Source organism: Bubalus bubalis, chromosome 1 (genome assembly GCF_019923935.1).
Source record: "Bubalus bubalis isolate 160015118507 breed Murrah chromosome 1, NDDB_SH_1, whole genome shotgun sequence".
NCBI lineage: Eukaryota > Metazoa > Chordata > Mammalia > Artiodactyla > Bovidae > Bubalus > Bubalus bubalis.
In genome coordinates, this window is record NC_059157.1 from 170,615,516 (window position 1) to 170,634,890 (window position 19,375).

Sequence of the window (19,375 nt, forward strand, 5' to 3'; positions counted from 1 at the left end):
AATAGAGGTTTCATCTCATGTAAAAGAAGTCCAGTATTAATCAACCTACAGCTGGTAACAGACTTCTAGAATGTCATCAATATTCCTGTGGTCCTCCTATCTTTCTCTTTGATCATCCTTGGTATACAGCTTCTATCATCAAGCTTATCTCATGGCCCCAGAATGGCTGCTGGAGCTTCAGATGGTATATACAAGTCTCAGGCAAGAAGGGAGAAAGGACAAACTTGATGCTCTTTGCAGAGCTTGCCTAGAAATTCCACCCAACAAACTTCTTCCATTTCATTGGCCACCTAATCTACTGAGGAAATAGAACCTCTTGCTATTGTAAGGGGAAAAGGGAGACTGGATATTGGATAGGCAAAAAGCAATCTATCACTTGGACTTTAAAGAATAAATGGACCTCCTCCAAAGACAAAGTGAGGAAGGACATTCCTGGTAAAGGAAACAGAATATGCAAAGAAAAAATCTATATAGTCTTTGGTAAATATAGAAACTGTGAGTAGCCTACAAAGGCCTTCCAAGTCTTTGTAAACCAACTTTGCTTTTTTAAGTTAGTGAATCTTCTAACTTTGGGGTATGTGTTATGGTTATTGTTATTCATAGGAAGCTCTTTATTTAGAAGGAATTTGAGGGGGGACCCCAAGATGAAAAAGCTAAAAGAGAGCAGCTCTGGCCCAAGGTGGGAATGGAGGAGGAGAATTGAACTTTAATAATTAAAAGGTAGAGAGCAGAAAGTCCTAGGAGAGGAGTAAATAAAAGATCAACAATTTCAGAGGGGCTTCCCCAGTAGCTCAGCTGGTAAATAATCTGCCTGCAATGAAGGGGATCCTGGTTCACAGTGACAGTTGAGTTGTATCTGAAGGAATGTAGGATTTCCAAGTGCCAGGGTGAAAAGAAAAGCTATTCAAATGGAAGGAACATCATATGCAAAGGCCCAGAGGTTCAGTGACACATAAACAGGAATCAGTGCCTCACAAGTATGGGGAATGGAGTTGAGAAGGTGTGTGGTATCAGCAGAGGATAAGGAAGTTCAAGTATCTAAGCCGGTACGTAGCCGTGGTAGAGGCCTCTGATCTCACCACTCGACAGCACTGTGGTAGCAGCCACGCATTTGTACTCCAACTTCTTTTAATAATAACTGGGATACATTTGTAATTTGGGCTCTCAATACACATAAGCTATTGATATTAATAAAATGTAGCATACATGAGGCCTGAATCTGGATCCACATCCATCCAAAAAGCAAAAAAAAATCCCACAGAACACTACTCAGTCACCTTTGGAATTAGTCTGTGGTGCCTCCCCATCAAAATTATTGCATCCTAACTCTCTAAGTCTCAAATCACACAACTCCTCAGTCCTTAAGTCACCCAACCCTGGCACTTGAAACCCTGAGGAGAGACCACTAGTGTGTGCTCACCCTCCTCTATGGGAGTCTCTCTCCATCCAAACTTTGGGGCTGTTAATGTGGCAGATGCTTTGGGAAAATGATTTGCAAACTGTACAAGGCTATCCATAGTAGGTCAGGGAATCATTTCAATAACTCAAGATCAACATTTCTTCAAAAAGAAAGAAAAGAAATATGCAAGAATACCACATTAGAGTAGGACAGACTACTCTGTAGTAACAAACACCTCCCAAATCTCAGTTGCCCATCAAACACTTTTATTTTTCTCTTACTTAAAGACTTGTAAGGATGCAGATGACCCTCTAGAGTGGCAGTCCTCCATGTGGCCACCCAGTGATGCAAGCAACTTTGATCTGTGACTCCACCGTCTCAACCTGAGGCCTCCTTGGGTCACCATATCAGGAAGAGAGTCAGCTGGAGGGATGCTGGCTTCCTGTGTTTCAGTGCTGAAATGATACTAGTCACCATGACCAGGGGCTTCCCAGGTGGCACCAGTGGTAAAGAACCCGCCTGCTAATGCAGGAGACAAGAGATGCTGGTTCAGTCCTTGGGTTGGGAAGATCCCCTGGAGGAGGGCATGGCAACCCACTCCAGTATTCTTGCCTGGAGAATCCCATGGACAGAGGAGCCTGGCGGGCTATGGTCAATGGGGTTGCACAAGGTCGAACACAACTGAAGCGACTTAGCACACATGCGTGCACCATGACCAGAGCACATTGGCCAGAGTTAGTGATATGGCCCTAGTTACTTCAAAGAAGCCCGTGTACCTTCTTCAAAGATGCTGATGTACCAGTAAGACAGGAGACCTGGGTATTGGTGCATTCTAGTAATGCCCAAGATAAGCAAATAGAGGACAGAGAGGATGGGATAGGGTAGGATGGGGGAATAGGACTAGGAATAAAAAAATAGGAGTAGGAATAGATCCAAGTGGACCACACAACTATCTTCAATTTTATGACTCTGTAGATGTTAGGACATGTACTGAGAAATAATTGTAAAATGCATTTCCAGGTAGGGGTTAGAGGTGGGGAAAAAAGTTTGCAAGTGACTGCATCTGAGAGAAAAATGTGCCTGGAGAGGAAAGTGAGATTATTTATGACAAGTGACCCTGTAATAACACAGGGCTCTCCTCTTGTGTCCTCTCAAAGGAAAAAGATTTTCTAATGTCTCCTGAACAGGCTTCATTCCACAGCTCAAAATAACCCAGCATTGTATATCCCGATTCCCGAACGTGCAAAAAACTCTGTGGATTACAGCAGTCAGCATTGCTGGGGAGTGTGTGTGTGAGAGAGAAAGAGAGATTTGTTTTCCTCAAAGAGCCAAGGGATGTGCATTCTACTAGGAGTTCACTAAATGCCCAGGAAGAGGCAGTGTCTTCAGAGTACAGGAAAGTGGGATTCGCCTCAAGGACAACCAGGGCTCAGAAGAACACAGTGATGAGAAACGGCTGCTCTAAGGTGACCTTAAAAGCCCGATGCCCAACGTGAAAACACCTCCCTTCCGAGCAAGCGTCTTACCCCTGTGGAGGCAGGTCATTCCCGCGTCAGGTGCCTCGGAATGTAAGTGCTCCATCCAAAGCCCTGCTGACGTGAAACAGTGAGCCGAGTCTCCCTGGCCACTTCTGTGCAGGACACAGCTCCGAGAACACGAGGGAATCTTCTGGGAGTCAGTGTAGTCAGCAGAAGAAACAGTAGGAATGCAGGCCATGTCGGACATTTAAAATATACCTCTAATACCTACAATTCCTCAAAGGACACAGCGAAAACCAGTAACAATAATGTTAACTAATGTTTTTTGAGCACTTATTATGTGCCCAGACCTGTGCTTTTTTATTTCACTTAATCCTCTCCCCTATGAGATCACTATTATAAGCTATTTCTATTTTATGGATGGCAAAAATCAGGCTCGAAGAGCTTAGGAAATTGGCTTACTCATAGATAATAAGAGTTGTGATTCAAACCCAACCTAACTACTCCCCACAAATAACTAAAAAATACACTGAAGACATGGGATTATTCAGAAGAAGCAGGAAGTTATGAGCTGAATTATATCCCCCTCCCCAAAAGGTATTTGTCGCTGTTCAGTCACTAAGTCATGTCCAATTCTTTGCAACCCCATGGACTGTAGCATACTGGGCTTCCCCATCCTCCACTATCTCCTGGAGTTTGCTCAAACTCATGTCCACTGAGTCGGTGATGCTATCTAACCATATCATCCTCTGCTGCCCCTTCTTCTCCTGCCCTCAGTCTTTCCCAGCATCAGACTTTTTTTCAGTGAGTCAGCTCTTCACATCAGGTGGCCCAAGTATTGAAGCTTCAACCTCAGCATCAGTCCTTCCAATGAGTATTCAGGGTTGATTGGTTGACTGGTTTGATCTCCTTGCAGTCCAAGGGACTCTCAAGAGTATTCTCTATCACCACAGTTTAAAAGCATCAATTCATAGGTGCTCAGCCTTCTTTGTGGTCCAACTCTCACATTCATACACAACTACTGGAAAAACCATGACTTTGACTATACGCACCTTTGTCTACAAAGTGATGTCTCTGCTTTGTAATATGCTGTCTAGGTTTTTCATAGCTTTTCTTCCAAGGAGCAAGCGTCTTTTAAAGATATATTGAGGTCCTAACCCCTCATACCTCACAGTGTAAGCTTCTTTGGAAATAGGTGCTTTGCAAATATAATTATTTAAATTAAGACTAAGTCATACTGGAATGGGATGGGCCCCTAATCCAATAACACTGGTTTCCTTATAAAGACAATCCTGTGAAGACCCAGGGGGACAGCATGGGAAGGTGAAGATAGTGATACAGGGATATACCTACAAGGCAAGGAACACTCAGGAGTTCAGGCTGTGACCAGTATCCAGAAGAGAGGCAGCAGGCAGCTTGGCTCTCAGAGGCCTCAGAAGGAACCAGCCCTGCCATACCTTGATCTCAGACTCCTAGCTTGCAGAACTGTGAGACAGTACATTTCTGTTATTTTAAGCCACCCCATGTGTAGTGCTTTGTGATGCAGCCCTGGTAATCAAAGACACCAGGTAATTGCAATCTCTAAATAATTACCTAACCAGACCTACTGGAGCATCATGAGTCTCCTTAGTAATGAGAAAATAGAAGCACCAAGAGTTGAAGACATTTGCTCAAACTGAGAGGCAGTCACAAGCCAGAACCTCAGCCATCTGTGTTCAGTATCTGCTGCCTTCCTCCCCGTGAAAGCATTGAAGGTAGTTTCCTCTTTAGCTCTGTGCTCTGAGCATCCTGACCCATGGTCCACGTTCAAGCTGTCAGTAGGGAAGTGACTATTCCTATTTCCCCAAAGCAGAAGATGTGTATATGGGGGCTCCTGCCCATGTCCACAGGAGGACCAGTCCCCCTCAGGCATACATTCTATTCTTATGTGCAGCAAAAGGGCCCAGACTCATGGATGAGCCAGAGAGGGTTTGGGCAGGCTTAGCCACCTGCATATTAAATATGAACTCTCCGATAGCTAGCTGAGACTCCAGCACTCAGCAGGGTGGGGGCAGAAATCAAATAAAAATTTCACTCCAAACCAGAGTGGAGACTCAGAATGCTGGTGCAGAGTCACTTCTCACAGCCCAGTTCTTCAAAACACCACGAGGCAAGTGACCCATAAAAGCCTCTGGTTGAAATCACCATGAGCTAACAGAGGGGGTCTGGGTCTTTGGCAGCACTTGCCCTAACGACCAGAAGGCTAGGAAAAGCCAAGATTCACTCTGTGTGAGTAACTGCAGCATTCTTCTCCACAACTGTTTTCTGTCAAAACAATGAGCCAAGTGTAACCTTCTCCATGGTGCAAACAGACTAAACTGCATCTGATAGGCAGCAAAGATTCCTGGAAATCTGTGATCCCATTCTGTGCCCAAAGGGAAAAATCTTCAGGACACAATAGTAGGAGGAGAAGCAATGGTAGTAAAAGTAACATTATTGTCATGGTTATCGTTGCACAGTGTAGCTCACATATGTGGCACGTCCACAACAAGAGTCCTTCAAGAGACAAGATGTCATTCTGCTCCGCATCACTTAGACCACTTAGTGGTTTTCAAGGGGTTGTTATTATGCAGATTGCTAGGACCCTACCCAGGGGGTCAGAGTCAACGGGTCGGAAATCTGCATTTTAAGAAGCAAAAAGCCATTGTAATACAAATATCAGGTGACCACACTTGGAGAAACTCCAGATTTAGACTTTCTTTTGTATTTAGATCCAAGGCTGTGGATCAGATGAGCTCTCAGGTTTCTTTTCCTCCAGCCTCATGATTCCAATATTTCCCTCTGTTTATCTTGTGTCCACTTGCCCTACTTACACCGGCTGCTTTGGTAACCTACAGCTGTCTTCTTTCCTTTAACCTTTCCAACAAATTCCACTGCCCTTTCTCTGCCCCTGGATTGTCTATCTGGAGCTGATAGAATTAATATTTAATAGGTAGACCTTATAGATACCAGTGATAGAAACCAACTCCCTATACAAATAGGATAGCAACCAGGTCATTTTTTCAGTCTTTAGTCTGCCCTGGTCCTTAATACTTAATTGCCAGTTTCCTAGCTCAGGATCTCTAGGGGAGCATGGATACATTTTAAGGTATCTCTAAAATGTCCTGTGAAATTGTATGCAAATGATGAGCACACAGGCATTTTTTCACTAGCCGAAGACCAGGGGAGGTTAAGAACCATGATTCCAGGTGCCACTGGGCTCACCTGGCGTAACATAGGAAGTTCATTCTGGTAAATCAAAGCTACAGTGGTTCAATTATGGAAAATTCCAAGTTAGCTTGGGCAATTCAGACAGAGTAAAAATGTACTCTGGATTTACAAATCTACCTAGACCACATCCCCATTCATTAATAATGTGCTGCTGCTGCTAAGTCGCTTCAGTCATGTCCGACTCTGTGCGACCATACTATTAATAATTACCAGTGATATAAGATCAAATAAAATACAGTCCTGGAGGGTTCTGGGAAGAAGACAGTGGCAACAGCAGTCTTTCAATCTCTGGAGCAGTCAAGACCTTGAGAGTTCTTAAAATTATGTACAAATGATGAGCACATGGGCATTTTTTCAGAGGGCTCCCTTCCAGGTCAGTGTGCAGCATTCAGGAGAAAGGACCTTGGAGTGGCATCGAAATTGAGCTGCATAGAGATGATAGTAACAATTGGAAAGGCAAGGTCCAGATCAGCTGGTGGGGATGTGGGGGGAGGCAGTGGGCATAGGAAACAGGGCTGGAAAGCTCAGAATGCAAGCTGCCATGCTTACCACTATATAAACACAGCAGAAGAGGGATCCCTGTGAAGTCAGGACAGCTTTCCTGAGCGCTGCCTCATTCTTTAAGTTCAGGAAAACTAATTTTGCATAAAACTGAACAATAGAAAAGAAGTCAAATCCCATAGAGACTTATTATAAGGGAAAAAAAGAGGATAAGGAACAGAATAACATCTCTACAAATAATGAAAAAATGCCAGAAAGATGTACCCATAAATAGATCAAAACTATAACATACTATATTAAAACATACTATATTTTAACTAGGTTAAAAGACATTAAGAAAATGATACAAGCTATGAAAGAACAAAATAAATCAGAATAAGAAAAAACTCTGGAGACAATTTAAAAGTTTAAAAACATATATTTCAGAAATGAATAGCAAATCAGAAGGGCTACACAAGCAAATAAACAAAATGGATAATACCTTAGGAGAAATTTCAGGTAAAAGGAAAGTGTTTTAAGTTAAAAAGAAATGAAGAAAAAAGATTTTAAAGGTTTAAGAGAAAGTGAAAAAAAATGAAGACAGGTAAAGAAGACTGAACATTCAGACAAAAAAGAATTCTTGAAAAAGGAAAGCAAAGCAAGGAAACAAGAGAAGTCCTAATTCAAGAGAACTTTCTTGAAACACAACACACTTAACACACTGGGAACTACATACCGAAAGAGCACACGGTGTACATGAAACTATCAATTAGGAACAACAAATATCAGGAAAAAATTAGTGAAATTAATGAACTTAAAAAAAAAAGTCCTTTGAGCATCTGAAGAAAAAATACATGGTTTATAAGGGAAAGAAAATTATATTTTCATTAGACTTTTCAGTAGCAATTCCTTATGCCAAAAGAAAATAAAAACATATTTAAGTAATCAACTAAAGAAAGCATAGGTCAACAATTTTATTTCCGGAAAACAGACTTGCAATATATAAAGGGCACTATTATCAATATGCATGAACTCAGAGAACGTTCCCATGAATCCTTCCTGAGGAATCTACTAAAGAACAAGCTTCAGACAATCCAAATGACTAGAAAGACATTGACATAAGGCCTGAAGGTGAGCGTTAAATATATAGTTACCTGTAGAGCTCAGATTTAATGAGGTCTGAGAGAGAATATAGAATGTAGTGGTTATATATTCTGACTGTGTAAATATAGCACAATTATGTATAGCTGTACTGTAGATTTTCTTTATTTAATAAGCTAGAATGGCAGACGGAGAAGGCGATGGCACCCCACTCCAGTACTCTTGCCTGGAAAATCCCATGGACGGAGGAGCCTGGTGGGCTGCAGTCCATGGGGTCACTAAGAGTTGGACACAACTGAGCGATTTCACTTTCACTTTTCACTTTCATGCATTGGAGAAGGAAATGGCAACCCACTCCAGTGTTCTTGCCTGGAAAATCCCAGGGACGGGGGAGCCTGGTGGGCTGCCGTCTATGGAGTCGCACAGAGTCAGACATGACTGAAGTGAGTTAGCAGCAGCAGCAGCAGAATGACAGAAGGATAAGCAGAAATGTTTAAATATTATAAAATATCCATATTCTGTAATTATTATGGTGGTATTATTATTATTATGAGATTACTATAATACTATGGATAAAATAAATGAGTCATTATAGGATATTCTAATTTTATCCATTTCCTATGTCCTTGAGAATCATAAATTCTTGAACTGAATTGGAAGTATCCATAGGAACTCATGACATATATAATCAGTGGTGTGGTGAAGCTGGTTTACAAGAGCTGGTAAGAACAGGTTGTACACATCTTGCCCAGATCAACATTTAATGACTGCATGTTGATATATTAGAATAAGCCATAGTGGGAGTGTTTACACTGTGGAAATTAGGAAATGCTACAAATCTGCCCTTTTTTTCTAATGAGTCAGTTGTTACACATTTACCAGCACCCCATTGTATACTGCAACCCTTGATGCCCAGACTGTGGTATTAAAATACCATTTCTCACTGAAAAAAACACCAAGGAATGTTGTAGAAATAGCTGGTTTGAGGTCCAAAACAGGAAATGTACAAGATGAACCTACAACTTGTCATACAGATGACAAGGAACCTATCAAATATACTAGCATTATGTCAATAGGACTCAGAAGCCAATCTGAAGATTCCCATTGACCAAAAAGCTTCAGTTTGAGCTTCAGTGATAATAATAATGTCAATCAAATTCATTTAAATTCATTACTTCATGATGATATTTAAACAAAGAAAAAGTCATTTTCAGGGAGTCATAACCAATCATTATCTGGAAAACTAGTAAACAGAGGGAATAAATCAAACATTTAATTTGCCTTTCCTATATTGACTATTCCACCAAACATTCCAACAGGACAAATGAAAAATGTCTCTTTATAAAAGTATTCTATCTAATAAAAGAACAAAAAGATAAAATTAGAATTTCACTGTTTGCACATCCCAGTGAGCAAATAGATATAGGTATGACACGTCAGTGGCTGCTGAGATCACACAGAGAGAGACAGCCAGATATGCTGTGCCTTCTTGAGTTTTGCTGAAGGGAGAGAATAGAACCTGCGTCTGATCCCATCTCTGGATCCAGCTGGCAATTTGAAGGAAATACAAAGGGCAGAGGAACATGATGGGTTGCACATGAGTTTGCAACCAGCAATTCAGACTATGGGAAACTCCACAGGTCAAATGGCCCAAGTTCTTCAGCAGATAAATTATAAAGAAAAGGGTGGAAGAGTAATCTATAGATTAAAAGACATAATACATTTTTTAAATAGGCAAAACCAAACTGTAGTGTGTCAGAATGCACATTTAAGTGACAAAACTATAATAAAAACTCAAAGAAGTGATTAGTGTAACAGTCAGGATACAGTTACTTTTGGGGAAAGGAAGAAGTTTTGATTAGGATGAGACACCTGGAAAGGCCTTCAAGGGTTAGGCCACATAGTTCTGTTTCCTGCAATCTGGAAGCTTCCATTAAGATATAATACATTAGGCTTGTGAGGTTTGATGTATCCCTTTTTCATTTTACAATAAGAGATTTTATTTAATAATAAATTTCTTGCCCTCTGGCTTTCCAAGTGATTCAGTGGGTAAGCAATTCAGGAGATGTGGGTTTGATCCCTGGATCAGAAAGATTCCCTGGAGAAGGAAATGGCAAGCCACTCCAGTATTCTTGTCTGGAGAATCCCATGGATAGAGGAGCCTGGTGGGCTACAAAGAGTTGGACATGACTGAACAGATTGAGCATGCACGCACGCACATCCTTGCCCTCAGGGAGCTTAGAATCTAAAGAGGGAGACAGAGATGTAAACATTTAACTTCAAGACAATGTGATAAATGCTATCAGGTAAGTATGTACACATTGAGCTTGAAGGGAGACCAAATAGACACATGAGTGGCAAAACTCAGAGATCAAGCTGAAGGGGGTTACAGTCACTCCTTGCTAGCTTATTCTAGACAGTTCTGCTTACTCATCAGAATGTTTATCCAGACTTCCGTTCTGCCCCAGCAGTTATCTAGGGCCATTTTCTCTAGAACGGTAAAGGTTAGGATTGTCAACCAAAGGAATACATGTTCACCCATGTGTGTGAATAGCGGGTTTCTACCTTTTCCTTGATTTTAAACCAGTATTTCATGGATCGCCTAGGAGGAGAAGGTACCATCTTGATAGATTGTTCTGGAAATAGAGTGGTTGCTGGGACAGGATCCCACCCCTGTGTTCCCTGTGAGTGCCCTGTGCAGAACTGAAGTCAAGCAAGAGAGAACAAAGTGATGAAACAGCTTAAAGAGGAGGGCTTTGGTTGGACTCCTAAAGCCTTCCTCCAACCTGAACCTCAAAGACAACTTAGCAGAATGGTTGATCACATCCTTAGGCAAGATGGCAAGACAGTGAGTGTCTAATTACAGAATCCAATAAATCCAAAGGAAAGAGGAGGAACACACTCAACTTGTCAGCCCCCATTTCCTGTGAAACAAAGCATAAAGGGTGTGATTTGTACATTGAAATCAAAGAATGACAGGGTGTGTACAATTTGGGGATGTCCTCTGCTAGTTCTGTTCATGGATGCTGACTAAAGAACCATGTGGGGTCTCAGCAAATGGGATGTAGTTTTATGAAGGTGAAAAGTGAAAGTCACTCAGTCGTGTCTGACTCTTTGAGACCTCAAAGACAATGGGCAAAAAATGATGATTTAAAATAATCAAAACATTTTACAGATGAGCCTGTTTACAGGGCAGGAATAGAGACACAGGAATAGAGAATAGATGTGTAAACAGTGAGGAAGGGGAGGGTGGGAAGAATTGAGAGATTGGGATTGACAAATATACACTGCTGCTGCTAAGTCACTTCAGTCGTGTCCGACTCCGTGCAACCCCATAGACATCGGCCCACCAGACTCCCCCGCCCCTGGGATTCTCCAGGCAAGAACACTGGAGTGGGTTGCCATTTCCTTCTCCAATGCATGAAAGTGAAAAGTGAAAGGGAAGTTGTTCAATCGTGTCCGACTCTTAGCGACCCCATGGACCGCAGCCTACCAGGCTCCTCCCTCCATGGGATTCTCCAGGCGTAAAATAGCTAGCTAGTGGGAAGCTGCGGTATAGCACAGGGAGCTCAGCTTCATGCTCTGTGATGACCTAGAGAGGTGGAATGTGAGTGGGAAGGGAGAGAACTTTAAGAAGGAGATATGTGTATACATATGGCTGATTCATCACTTTGTTGTACAGCAGAAACCAACAGAACATTGTAAAACAATAATACTCCAATAAAAATTTTAAATAAATAAAATAATCAAAGCAAAAACCAACAGAAGAGAGAAATCAATGTCACCATGTACTTTGGAAGCTGGTTCAGTTAAGTACTAAATTTAGGTCTGGACCTGCTGATAGCAGATGCATTTTCTCTTTTGGCCTGAGTTAATTGTCTTTCCTATTTCACGCATGTTAAATTCTGGGTAGAGCTCCAGCTTTTACTTACATCACCCTAAACCAAACTGCTATTCCCAAACTCATGCCCTTTAAAGATGAGAAAAGTCATTGGTTTTTTTTCCCCCCCTAGAGCCTAACATTTCATCTCGATGTATTTCTAACTTATTAGAAAAGCAAAACTAGCTGTACCAAAAATACCCAGTGGGGAATATCTCTCTCTCCAAACATATACTAGAACCTGATAAGAAAAATAACCCAGTTTGCAAAATCAGCAGTAGGGGTTTTCTGGAGATCAAAAGAGTTTTCTTACTATTTTAATAATTCCAGTAACCCTGGTGATCTAGCCACTTTCCAGACCCTGCTCAGCAATGAAGAACTCAGAAAGTCACTGATAACCCCATTCCAAATCAGTTATCCAATCAGATGAGACCTGTTACTCGGTGTCTCTGTAACAGAAGGAAGATGCTCAATGTGATGGAAATGTCTGGGATCTCAAGCCCAACTGGCTGGATTCCACTGAGCAATTCTTTTATTCTCTTTGAGCTTACTGTCTTCATCAATTCAACAACTATTTCTTGAACATCTAAAATGTATCAACCACTGTACCAGGTGAAGGGGACAGCCCTACCCTCAAAGTAACCACCACCTAGAGACAAGAATATATGGCAAAAACACTTTGCAGTCTATACAGTGACAGTCGCTCAGCCGTGTCTGACTCTTTGCGACCCCATGGACTGTAGTCCACCAGGCTCCTCCGTCCATGGGACTCTCCAGGCAAGAATACTGGAGTGGGTTGCTATTCCCTTCTCCAGGGGATCTTCCCAACTCAGGGATTGAACCTGGGTCTCCCACACTGTAGGCAGATTCTTCAGCATATGAGCCACCAGACTGTAACTGTTAATTTTCTTATGTGGGTACCCCATTAGTTTTGCACATAAAATAAAAACATGTGAGCCCGTGAAAGAACAAATGAATGCTCAAGCAAGGGAGATACGATGGCTGTTTTCTAGCCTCTTTATCTTGTGCCGTTACCACATGGTCCCATTGGTCTAATATCTTAGTCCCAAGAAGTCCGTTTTGACTTGACCTCCTCAGCCTTTATCCTCAGGAAAGCCTCATCTGTTGGCTGTCATCTTCCCCCTTCATTTCTCCCTGGCATAGTCACCCAGAAGCTACCTCCATCATCTGCCCCCTTCATTCCTCCCCTGGCATAGTCACCCAGAAGCTACCTCCATCACTCATAGCACCCTTGAGTATTTTCCTAGACCACAAATTCAGTAAACATCCACTGAGCACATAACATTATATATGGCAAGCTCTGGGCAAACTAAGATGTTGGCGAACATAGATCCTGCTCCACGTGGTGTCTGTGGATGGCACTTACACATTCCATTCACTGCCACAGGATGTACGTGTTATTCCTTTGACCCGAAGCTACTGAGACACAGCCAGGATGGCATCATGAGTTTCCTAGAAGAAGAGTTTTATGACAACAAATTATCCTACCTCTCACCTACCACCTGACACCAGCCCCCCATACAGTAATGTTTAACCCAAATAGCTATTTTTGGTGCAGGAGCAGCTTCAAGTTTCCAACCACGAAGTACTAGCTTGTGACTCCTGATACCACACCAAGGGCTGAGTGCCATTCTCTCATCTCTACCTTAGCATCATTTCTCCTCTGTTATGTGAACAACAATCAACACACCACTTTCTCCAAAAAGTATTACTTAAGAAATATTTTTTTTTTATAAAATAGCATTTGAATGGCATGTGAGAGAGTCCAACACCATTTTCCCACATTATATCAGCTAACATTCACAGCAATACTTGAGGCTCACAGGGGTCAGTCGCTAGACCATAGGTCATAGAGTCAGTGAAGGGGCAGAGTTGCCAGTTGTACACAAGTCTTGTGAGTTGGGAATCCCAGAGCCTGTCCAGAGGGACCAAATGGTAGCCCATTTGGTACAGGTCGCACATTCACAGAAAGCCACAAAGTAAGTGATTAAGTGTTAGCTCCAATAATAAGACACAGAGAGTTAAAGAGATGCCTCGTGGAAGACAAGAGGAGAAGGGGACAACAGAGGATCCAGAGATGGTGGGATGGTATCACTGACTCCAATGGACATGATTTTGAGCAAACGGGAGATAGTGAAGAATGGGAAAGCCTGGCATGCCGCAGTCCATGGGTTCACAAAGAGTCGGACACAACGGAGCCACTGAGCAATGACATCAGGATGAAAAGAAGAAAATGTTCATTGTGCAATTTTAAATTTGTGTTTTCCTTTTGTGACATGGTTTTGGCATTTTGATTTTTCAGTATATTGAGAATCTCAAACAATGGAAGTTTCCCAGGCCTCTCCTAAACTTAGAACCTTGACAAACTCCATTTTTACTTACACAGCCTCGCTAAAAATGTTGCTTATTTGCTGTCACTTTTCCATCTGGAAATGAAATTGGCTGGATTTTCTTTGATTTATGTGCTGTGCTTGCTAAGTCATTTCAGTCATGTCCAACTCTTGCATTCCCATGGACTGTAGCTCCTCTGTAGAACCCCAGGCTCCTCTGCCCATGGGATTCTGCAAGCAAGAATACTGGAGTGGGTTGTCATTTCCTTCTCCAGGGGATCTTCCTGACCCAGGGACCGAACCTGCGTCTCTTGTGTCTCCTGCATTGGCAGGTGGGTTATTTACTACTAGCACCACCTGGGAAGCTGTCACTTTTCCATCTGGAAATAAAATTGGCTGAATTTTCTTTGACTTACACTCCAGTTATATGTTTGTGTGTGTGTGTATGTGTGTGTGTATCCTCCATCTCAGCTCCCTATTAAAAAAAATTTTTTCCCCTGACCTATGCACACCATAAAGCCTATTAGACCACATGCTCCCGCCTGAGCGGATCCACAGCTCACCAGCAGGGGTGTGGTCTGCGAGCTTTTCTCCACGAAGAACCAACTGGTCACATACTCCATCCCACACTGAGAAATTCCCTTCTGCTAGCATATGATGTTTGTGGATGCAGATAGCAAAGGGAGCCTCTGGATTACTTAAAATCATCGTATATTTAGGCCTCAATGCCTTCATCCATAAAATGAAGGAAATAACACTGTAATAAAAATTAATGGAAGATCATCAAGAGCTTTCCAGAGTTGTAGACAGACTTGCAAGATGTCGCAGGCAATGCCAGGCTCTGAACTTTAATATCTTCCCCATCCTTAACTGAGCACAACAGCTGCACATCTGAAAGGAGTCGTCAAGTTTTCCGCTCACAGTTGCAATCACAGACCCTCTTAAGTATCTCTCCAGTCGCTCTCCTCGCATCGTAACTAGGCTGTGTTCATGAGCCTCTCCTGCTTTGTCCCCACTGTGGGGGTGAATGATTCAAAGCCAGAGGCCAGTAGATTCCTGGCCCCTGCCGGCTGCATGCCCCTCTGTCCCACACGCTCAGGGCATCCTGGAATGATGGAGTGGTGTCGTCCACCCGTGAATGGGCTCCAGTAGAGCCTCCACCAAGATCTTCTCTTGAGTGCCTGGGGGTGAGTGCGCATCTTCATGAACCAACATTAAATGCTTTCCATTTTTTTCCCCTCTCCCTATTTATTATAGCATTTCAGAAAGTTGACGAGGTGAACTATTCTCCAGCAGAGGAAATAATACAAAGTTTGAAAGTTGTTTCTGATGGAATGGTGAAATAATTTCACTACCTTTCTGGGAGGGAAAAAAAAAAGGCAACGTGAGGCGGCAGCCTCTAGGGATTTCATTATTGCTAGATTGGAGGGAAACCTAAAGGCTTTAGATAAATAGGTTTTTCTTTTAACTCGTTAGAGCACTTTGGGACCAAGAGAGGAGAAAGACAGGTATTAGACAGTAGAATAAACCTAGCTCCAGCTTATTTACATAATTTTGTATGGCAATGCATTGATGTATGAAGTATAAAGTGACTGTGTTGAATAGTGAAAATAACTATTTTGGCAAAATCTGTGTTTACTACCCAGTTCTCAAATAAGGGAATGTTTTATGAAATGCCTCTTGCTTTTTTGTGTGAAAATTACCAGTGGTTTAAGCTGTGTGTGCAGTTTTAGGAAAACACAATCTTTTATGCTATTATTTCAAATAATTATTAAGAATATATTCTCTAAGCAGAAGAGACGTTGAGTAGGAGAGGCGAGGAGAAGAGGACCACTTACACCTCTCTGACATTGGCTGGTCCGGGTGCCATTTCCCCATGAGTAAAGACTACCAGGAGGGCTGGGAAAGTGTGGGGATCAAAGAACATAAATAGCAAATTTGTGCAGGCCACATTACTTCCTCAGTGAGAGAGGAGGGGATTTGAAGGTAAAAATAACTATCTTTCACTGCATGCAAAGTTTTGTGCTATGTGAGAAACTCAATCCTGACTTCCTCTTGGCAAGTATTCCTTAACAGGCCTCACAGATACCTGAAACCAATTCTAACTCACTCTGGTCCTCCACTGACCACCACGTTACCTGAATGGTGTGGCCCAATTTCCCGACTGCTCACCAGTCCTCAGGCCTATGGGGTGAGTAAACATCTCGTGAGGGACAGGCTTGGTGAATACTGATAAAACCCAGAACCTTGGGGCTATTTCTTCCTGCCTTGAAGAGGAAGCATACAGTTCTTAAAATTCACTGCACCAAGAAGCTTCTCTCTTTTCTTTTCCATTGCTGTTGATGTGGGCTCATTCTTCTTTTTAAACATGCAATTTTTTACTGTCACCAATATTTTTAACCATAAAATGAATTTAGAAAAATATAGAAGAAGTAATGTGAACTCCCAAACTGCTATGTTTTGAGGCTTTGAATATCAGGCCAGGTGCCTTATAGCTGAAGGGAGTAGAATAAAAAAAAACTGCTGAGAAGCAATTAGACTCCCTCCCAGTACATCAGAGTGTCAGAGATGGGAGAGGAGCAGAATCTTGGAGTTTGTGGCACCCTTGGAGGTGGTCGACCCCATGTCTAAACAGAGAAAAAGTCATCTCAGATCTCAGATGTGCTCAGAACACAACAGCCTGAGCCAGCGATTCTCAAAGTGTGTCCTTGGACCAGCAGTTTCAGCCTCACTTGGAAATTTGTTTTAAACAAAGATTCTCAGGCCCCACCTCAGAATTCTGGCCTCAGGAACCCAGTATCTGGGCTTCAAGGAGTGATTCCAGTACAGGCTGAAGTTTGAAACCACTGACCTAAGATCACCTAACCAGGGCTCATTCTACAGGGAATTCTGTGATGTCTTCCCAAAGCCAATGAAAGAAAACTTGAGATTTTAATTCCTTTTCTTCAAGGGGAGGACAACTTTATTGGCCAGATCTAGTTGGTTTCCACCATTACCCACCATGGAAACTTCCAACCACTTTTAACCTTGGGACACTCATCCCATTTGAAACTTTTCAAAGAAAATATAGCAGACATTGAGTTAAAATATTAAAACCAATACTGGTGCATTCCAAAACCAATATTGGGAATCATTCTGTACTCTGAGGTCAAACGATTCTAAAAACTCCTCTCATCCAGGTTAGATACCCATTCAAAACAACCATAGCATTTTATTCTAACTCCCCTTTAGCATTTTATTTAACCCACAGACATGCTCAATTGGCACACGTTCTCTTACTGATGAGACTTGGAGACTTCTTATGATTGTGTGATGATGTCCATCTTCAAGGTCATCTTAGAAATGTTTCACAACTCCTGCAGACATGGAAAAGGTTACATGTGGCATACCAGAAACTTCAGCCAAGTCAAGACAGGGCAGTGTAAAAAGGAAAATGAACATCCTGTTTTCCTATACTGCAGGACTGCCATTGTCTTCTGCTTTTATCAAGTGAACTCTCTCTCTTTCTCTCCAAAATCTAGGAACATCTCAAAGAGGATGATGAATGCATCGTAAACCAGGACGAGCTTGCCATGAATTACCAGGAGCAAGGCACCTCACCCTGCAGCCCTTCCAGGGAGGACCAGAAAGCTTCACTCCAGACTCCAAGCAAGGAAAACATTTACGAGGGGGACCTTGGCCTGGGAAGCTATGAACTCAAGCTTGAGAAAACTCCTAGTCAATCCCAGATGAACTGATGGGCGTGAACAGCGCAGACATGATCACAGGTCATGCAGGGCTCACTGAGGAATACAAGCCAAGCTGATGAGGCCAAGTGCATGGAAAGAGGCTGGAAAGTATATGAAGGGCAGAAAGGAGAGATTCAAAACATACATCCTCTGGTGCCCACAGAAATGAGAATTTATTATCATCCCTCTATAGTAGGCAACTGATTTAAGTTTTGGACAGTGCCATTTTTATTAATGAATTGGGGAGGGTGGGGGGTGGGGGGTGTGGGGATAGGAGACAGGCGGCTAGTTGCTGGAAGGATGAAACAGTTGTTCTTGTGTCTGCAAGGTATTTCTTTCTGTGTACAGCTCTCCTGACCCTTCCCTCAGATTTGAGATTCTATTCCCTCATTAGGGAGAGTTTTAAAACTCTGTTTAAAAAGAGTTTCTGAGCTTAAACGCGTGGCTCCTAAGCTGAAGGGAATACCCATTTATTCAGGAAGTGACACGTTTTTCATGTTTAGAACCTAGGGTCCCACTCGCTCCTAGTGATCCAGGGCTATTTGTGCAGATAAGTGCTCTACATCACTGCTGATGGCCTTGGTGCGTGGGGACCCCTGTCCTCCTGGGCATCATCTTCAAGCGGCTCCTGCCGCTTCTTGAAGGGGTGGGCTCCTGACAGCTGGGAAGCACTCCGCACTAAACGCAGTGCCGCTTTCCACCTTGGCGGGACCCCTTCCAGGGACAGTGGGGTTCTCTTCCCCGCACCAGGTTTCAGCTTTCCTATGCTTGCTTGCATTCGAGTCACTTCCTGGCTCTGTGGCAGGTCCTTCTGTCTGTGGGGCGATGAGATCCCATATCCCAGGCTCCCCTCCAGTTATAGTTCCCACCTGAGAACAGCCGCGCGGTGCGGGAGCTAGAAGAGCAGGACTGCGCATGCGCAGAGCTCCCCCAACCAACCACCCCCACCCCGGCCCCCGCCCTCGCCCCCGGCAGCGCCAAGGACGCAGCATCAGCACCCTCCTCACAAGACGTGGCTCGTGGCCTGTGGCGGAGAGACCAACACAACAGCTTTTAATTCAGCTGCACGACCTGTGCCTTTAAGCCATTAAGATACCTCAAACCCAGCTTCTCTTGAAATAACAGATGTTCATATCAGACTCAAAAAGGTCAGCCCAAAAAGGGCAGCCCGAGTCATAGATGCCCAGGTTCTGAAGAGTCTGCATCTGAGGACGAGCATCTTCGTGGGGCCCAAAGCTTGAAAGTAACATATGCTTTGCTGACGAGTCTTTAGGCTTTCGACACGAACCATGGAGGTGCCGGGTACGCCGCTATGCACAGCAATCCTCTTGCTTTCTAAAAGGTAGAATCCAGGGCACAAATTATTTTCTACTCAGCTAAGTATATCCTGGTCATTCCAGATAAATATGGCAAGCGGCAGAGCATGAAGTTTTCTAATTTGACTTAATCCTAATAAAACTTTGTTATAAAGTACGATTGTGTTCGCTAGTACATTATTTTAAAACGTCCTTTACTGTCCCGGGACTTACCTTGTAGCTCAGTCGGTTTACCGACTGCAATGCAGGAGACCCAGGTTCGATTCCTGGATCTCCAGGGAACATCCCCTGGAGAAAGAAATGGAAATCCACTCTAGTATTCTTGCCTGGAGAATCCCCATGGAGAGAGGAGCCTGGCCGGCTACAGTCCATGGGATCATAAGAGCCGGCCAT

At 43.0% G+C, this 19,375-nt stretch overlaps 1 protein-coding gene across 8 annotated transcripts in view; it reads left to right on the plus strand.

The window, feature by feature from the left end:
* Nucleotides 1–19,139, plus strand: part of SLC9A9 (solute carrier family 9 member A9) — an 804,336-nt gene extending 785,197 nt beyond the window's left edge. For all 8 annotated transcript variants that reach the window (XM_044946316.2, XM_044946314.2, XM_044946321.2 and 5 more), the window contains 2 exons: nt 16,024–16,129; nt 17,460–19,139. In XM_044946316.2, coding sequence (XP_044802251.2) covers nt 16,024–16,129; nt 17,460–17,675 — 322 coding nt within the window. In that variant the 3' untranslated portion in view covers nt 17,676–19,139. The remainder of the gene's footprint in view (nt 1–16,023; nt 16,130–17,459) is intronic.
* The last annotated feature ends 236 nt before the right edge of the window (nt 19,140–19,375 follow it).